We start from the raw sequence: 6,149 nt of genomic DNA, 5'->3' as shown, positions 1-6,149 counted from the left end.
TTTTTTTATTTTCTTTTATCTTTACAATTTATTTATCTATCACTATAAGATTTAATCTTTGCAAGTAACTGCCAAGGGGATTCACAACCCTCTTGTTTGCGTTGGGTGCAAGTATTTGCTTTTATGTGTGCAGATGTTGTCCACGAGGCTTTGTGTGATTCTTCTACTGGATCGATAACTTAGTTCTTAAGTGAGGGAAATACTTATCTCTACTGTAATGCATCTCCTCTCCTCTTCGGAGAAATTCCAACGCAGCTCACAAGCAACAATATGCCTAATTAAGCACCTATTCTTACAAATAAGCACCGATGCTTAAAAAGATTGATTTATTTCTTTAAGCATCTTCCCTAAGCGTTTTGCATCGTACAAGACCTAGGCCTAGTTCTTTTGGCCGATTGTCCCAGAATCATGAGAATCGAACTTCCACCCAGATTCTTCCAGAATCTTGAACCTATATTTTTTTACAATCCTAGCTGTTTCCAAAAATATATGAATTCATCCTAACTTGTTAGGACTGTAATATATATATATATATATATATATATATATATATATATATCTGTGTGTGTGTGTGTGTGTGTATGAGTTCATCCTAACTACTAGTTAGGATTGTAAAAAATATAGGAGTTTAAGATTCTGGAAGAAGCTTGAGGAAGGTGTGATTGTCAAGATTATTATGAGAGAATCGGCCGAAAGAACTGGGCCTAATACGAGCCAGAGCCACCCATTTCAGTCACTCAGAGGCCAACCTGGGCCGAGCTTTAACAGGGTCAGGTGTTTGCTGGGCCATAAACCAAGAGAGAGCATGGGCAGTTTCGAACCGCATCGTCCCACGATCCAAACTGACGGCGGAGATTTCCCAGCGCTTCTGGCATCTGGGTCGCGAACTACTCCGTCAGATCCGACACCTTCTCTCCTCGCCTCTCCTCGTCTCGACGCGCGCGACAGAGACAGGGGAAGAAAGCCCAAAACCCTAGTCCTCGTCGCCGGCGGCGAGATGGCCGTCAACGAGGAAACGTCCGTCTACGTAGGCGGCCTGCCCTACGACGCCGACGAGGATATGCTCCGCAGCTACTTTGGGCCCTGCGGCACCATCGTCTCCGTCAAGGTCTCCCACCCCCACCTCCGTTTTGCTTCCGTACCCCCGCTTCTCCTTGTTGCTTCCTTGTACTTTCGGAGGGAAAAGGCGGCTTGGTTGTTAGGGTTTTGTTTCTTTGCTGCCGCTTTGATGCAGAAGCATGCGCCTCTCGGGTTCCGCGTGCGAGATGGTTTAGGTCAACGAAAGAGGCTTTTCTATGTTTCTTGGATTATTACGTGCAATTGGCAGTCCATGGAGCGACCGGGTAAACTCAATTCTGGAAGAGTTGCACTGCTGGATAAAGACTTGCCTCACTAAAGATGATCTGGGAAGACGGGGGGTAGCAGATCTACTGTCGTGTCACTTGTTTGTTGCTTAGTTCAGTGTCAAGATGGACCACGTATCTGGTTTTAGTTCTTATCCTAGAAGGGGGTTCGCTTGGATTTTTTTTGGATGTCTGCATTCTTCCATTTCAGGTTTTTGATTTAATGCCTAGAAGATTGGAAGTAGAAAAATTGCAAGTGTGTTTCAGATGTCAAGGCATGAATTTGAGGACATTATGATCTAGGTTGCAATTAACTGCTCTTGTCGGAGTGGAAGAAGTGTGTCTGTAGAGGTGTAATCATTACAGGGCCAAAATCATGAACAAAATTTTGGAAACCTCAACTGTGAGCTTGCTTATGTAAATCTTGTCTTAAATAAATGTGTATAAAGTAACAGAAAACAACAAGAATAGGAACTAGTAGAAGAGGCCTGCTTTTTGGATTTGATTTGGTGGCCATGATTTTGGCATGTTCATGGATCATTATTTTCCATGTTCTCCTATCCAAACCCAAATCTTTGGGTACATTCCGTTCTTTAATTCCTTCAAGTCTCTCAAGATGATCTGGGAAGATGGAGGTAGCAGATCTAGTGTCGTGTCACTTGTTTGTTGCTTTGTTCGGTGTCAAGATGGATCACATTTCAGGCCATAGTTTCGTATTTTGAGGTTTTCTTATCCCAGAAGGGGGTTCTATCGAATTTGTTTTGGATGTCTGCATTCTTCCATTTCAGATATTTGATTTAATGCCTAGAATAGGAAAAAAAATTAAGCCTGTCTCATATATCGGCATGAATTTGAGGACATTATGATCTAGGTTGCAAGTATACTGTTATTGTTTGAGTGGAAGATGTATGGCTGTATAGAGGTGTAACAATTACATGGCCAAAATCAAGAAAACTAATTTGGAAATTTTAATTGTGAACTTGCTGATGTAAATCCCATCATAATTAAATGTGTGTAAGCAACGAAATGCAACAAGAACAGGAACTAGAAAAAGAGGCCTTCTTTTTGGTTTTGACTTGGAGGTCATGATTCTGGCACATCCATGGATCACTATTTTCCATGCTCTCCTATCCAAACCCAAATCTTTGGGTACATTTGTTCCTTAATTTCTTCAAGTCTCTTCTTATGTCCTAGTCCTGACTCTCATTGTATAGTTCACACAAGTTAAAATTGATCTATGCACCTGAGCCTCTGGAGGCCTCCTTTGGACATGTCAAAATCATATCATGACGTGTTAGATCAGCTTTTCTTTAGTTATCATCATTTTGATTTGATCATTCCTTGTATGATCACAGATTCACCATAGCATATGCATCTCTGCTGCACTCATCTGCTGGATTGTCGTTTACTAGGCCAAAATTCTGCCCTAGACAACGTCACAGGCCATAATTGGCTATGTTTTTTTTATTTGTTTGCTATGAACGATTGTAGTTAAGTGCTATGATTTTCCTTGAGGTGGTTCGTTGTGATATGACCAATGGGAGATTGAGATTGTACATGCAATTAGATACCATCCTTACCTGATCAATTTGTGCATTGCAGGTGATAAATGATCAGAGAATCAGGGGCAAGTGTTATGGGTTTGTTACTTACACTCAACATAGGGCTGCTCAGCGTGCTATCTTGGAGATGGATGGCAAGGTATAGTTCTATATGGAACTTTAACAACTATTTCTTTTCTCTTGTATTGAGTTTTATTATTTGGGACAGCAAATAGGTAATCGTGCTGTGAGAGTAAATGAAGTGCGTACAAGAGGCAACACCCGTGATTTTGGGCGTGATGGCTTCCGACGGGATCCTGTAAGAGATGGAAGGGATGTATACTGGGACCGAAGGGATAGGGAGAGGAGTTATGATCGTCACCGGGATAGAGATCCTTACCATGACAGGGATAGTGATAGACCTCGTGACCATGACAGAGACAGATATGATGAACGTGGGGGATTTGATCATGAAATGGACTATTCCATGGATCGAGATCATGAAGGAGATGAGAGGCGTGCTAGAGACCTTTATCGAGGTGACCATGATCGTCCAGTGGAGACACGTATGGACTCCGATAATGACAGAGACAAGGAAAATTCAAAAGGCTATGATAGTGAAAGAGATAAAGAAGACAAGGAACAGCCACCAAGGAAAAGGTTCAGGTACTACTTTTTCATAGTTATTCAAATACATTATGATGCATCCGTCTTATTATGTACATTAAGTTATCTGGATGATGTGAATGTACATTAGTAAGTTATAGATTGTCTCGCTGAAACTGTACCTCATTCATCGTCAATTTGCCAAAATGCATGCTGCCACTCCAACCACTAGTAGAATATGACAACCAGCTGTTGCATATCTGATCTTTCATTGTTGATTTTTACTTCTGCTCATGCTAGATTGCAAATTGGTTTAATACTTAAGTAATAGCATTGGAGGTACAAGTTCAAGTAACTTCGTAATACAATGACCAAGAATGCCACTGAACAAATCAACGTAATGGACTTGACTATGCTGACGAGGTTTTACAAATGTATTTATATTGGTATTTTAATCATCAAAACCAAGCTATCTACTTCACTAAGATTTAATAATGGATCTGAATCTGTGGTACTGAATAGATCATTGGCAAAATATTTGACATGTTTTTTTTTACTTTCTCAGTGACTATGCAAAATTCAGAAATGGCACATACGAGCAACATTCATAATATGACTTTATTTCTTTGTTTCTACTTCTTCAAAACCATAATCTTTAGCGCGAGCTTTTGCCTAGTCATCAAGTAGCAGAGAAGTCTTTTCCCAGGAATTCACTTTCCTATCTTTTCTTGCAGCCGTCCAAAGGGTCGTGAGAGCAGAGATATATCAAGTTCCAGTGATGAGCTTCGGAATGATGTAAATGCATTTGTCCTTGTTCTATGTTATTTTGAATGGTTCTTTGTCCAGAATCTTTTGTGATTCTTGCAACTTCTGTCGACTGCTTCTTGTTTTGGTAAATCTCCAACATCTCTGTTTGTGCGTTTGTATCAGGCAAAACATCAGCTGGACAAGGCCATTCAGATGCACGAGGACCTTGAAAATGAGGTACTCCATTTTCCTAAAGAGCTCTGCACTATATTACTCTCGATTTGGACGGTCAAGCTACTTTAGACCATTTCAATAGTCAGTGTAAGCTAATGTGAATTCATATAATCCATTTGACACAACACTTGAGTAGATTAGACAGCCAACATAAACGTAGAACTTTGAATATGCTAGTCCTTGCAAAGAGTAATGTGAATGCCTTATCACGTATGTCAGTTGCTTACTCACGTTTGCCTTTACGCCTTTTATTATTATTTGTTCATTGTAGAAGTATATCAGTCACACTGATGCCGTATGGGAGGACCGATGACTCAACTTTAGTAGTCTTGCATTTTCATGTTATGAAAGAGGAATGTCAATACTCTGGTTTTGCAGGTTTCTCAGATTAGAGATAAAGTTACAAGCAAAGATCACCACATTGCAGATTTGCAAAAGAAATCTCAGGTAAATTTTTACCTGATATTAGAGTATTTATTTTAAGTTACCGGCCTTAGTTCTTATTTGAATGGTTGTTATTTGAATTAGCCTGCGTCAAGTTGTGATGAAAAGCTCTAAAAACAATTCTTAAATTTTTTTGCAGAAACTAGAGGATGAATTGGCTGCTGCGCGGAAAGTTTCTTCAGAGCGACAATTGACTGTCACAAAGGTATTTGTTTCTTGTGTTCACTGGTTAGCTGCTGCTTTAATGAAGAGAAGCAAGTCAAGCAAGTGATATTAACACATGTTATGCATATGTGCAGCTGTACAAAAGTTTTCTTCAACTTCAAGACTACAATGACAGGGCCAAGACCGCAGAAGAGGATCTCAAGGTTATTTCCCCAACACATTCACCATTCTTTACGGCAAAATTTTCCGTGGAAACACCATTGCCCTAGTTGTTACAAGCACATGATGTATTGACTTGCTCGCTATATCGCAGGCTCTGGTTGATTCTGCGATGGCTGAGGTGGACATGGCTGAAGACGCTACAACCAAAGACGGTTCAGGGTATGAGAACGGCATGGCCTGAATTTGAAAGCCGAAAATGAAATCACTTCTCACGGTGCTGATCTCTGAGAATTACGACTTACTACCATGTAGAACCGTAACCAGTAAGTAGCTCATGCAAGTGAAGTCTAGGAAACCATGTTCCTTCGCACATTGATTAGTGCCGTACAGACCTTTTTGTCTGGCTTCCCCGTTTGTAATGTAAGCTGCCCGTAGTATATCAACCAACCAGCGCAAATTCCATTATTTAAGCTCTCGTCATTGGCTGGCCACAACTTCTCTTGGACGCTCTCAGGATTTGCCGCGATCGCGATGTTTTGGTAATTTCCTTATTTGTCTCTGTTGCGAGGCACTTGTCCGAGTACATGCGAACCGGTAGTATAGTAGTAGTAACAAAAACGTGCCAGGCCCTCTTCTGTCCCTGTTCTTCAGTTAACTTTTCTTCCGACAACATTGGCAACCGTTGGATCGGCATCGGGCGGCCACGGAGAGGACGTGAATCTGTACCCCAGCTACCTAAGTTGATCAAGGGGCCTGATCTTCATCCACCGTCTGAGATTCTACTGCGCAGCTGGTGCCCTTTTTGACTGTAACCGAGCATATGTCGCTGTCGTTCTTGCTTTTACATTCGGTAACATTTTCCGTGAAGTGCATCGATGTAACCAGGCACGTATGAACCCACTTTGAA

General features: G+C 41.1%; 1 protein-coding gene across 1 annotated transcript; it reads left to right on the top strand.

The window, feature by feature from the left end:
* The first annotated feature begins 858 nt into the window (after positions 1-858).
* On the top strand, positions 859-5,707 carry LOC125512954 (RNA-binding (RRM/RBD/RNP motifs) family protein). The gene is made up of 9 exons (XM_048678009.2): positions 859-1,108; positions 2,946-3,044; positions 3,114-3,550; positions 4,225-4,285; positions 4,421-4,474; positions 4,850-4,918; positions 5,055-5,120; positions 5,215-5,283; positions 5,394-5,707. The coding sequence occupies exons 1-9, from the start codon at positions 998-1,000 to the stop codon at positions 5,481-5,483; spliced, it is 1,056 nt and encodes a 351-aa protein (XP_048533966.1). The 5' UTR covers positions 859-997; the 3' UTR covers positions 5,484-5,707.
* Positions 5,708-6,149: the final 442 nt, after the last annotated feature.

The sequence above is a fragment of the Triticum urartu genome, chromosome 6A, assembly GCF_056163025.1.
Source record: "Triticum urartu cultivar PI428250 chromosome 6A, HENAU_Tu73, whole genome shotgun sequence".
Classification (NCBI taxonomy): domain Eukaryota; kingdom Viridiplantae; phylum Streptophyta; class Magnoliopsida; order Poales; family Poaceae; genus Triticum; species Triticum urartu.
Note: the sequence above shows the minus strand (reverse complement) of the source record. Positions and strands in the feature narration are given on the sequence as shown.

Excerpts from the sequence above, each read along its gene's own strand:
- LOC125512954 (XM_048678009.2), top strand. The coding sequence starts at position 998 with ATGGCCGTCAACGAGGAAACGTCCGTCTACGTAGGCGGCCTGCCCTAC. Across the intron at positions 3,045-3,113 it reads TCTTGGAGATGGATGGCAAG|CAAATAGGTAATCGTGCTGT; the intron begins GTATAGTTCTAT and ends TATTTGGGACAG. Across the intron at positions 5,284-5,393 it reads CCGCAGAAGAGGATCTCAAG|GCTCTGGTTGATTCTGCGAT; the intron begins GTTATTTCCCCA and ends GCTATATCGCAG.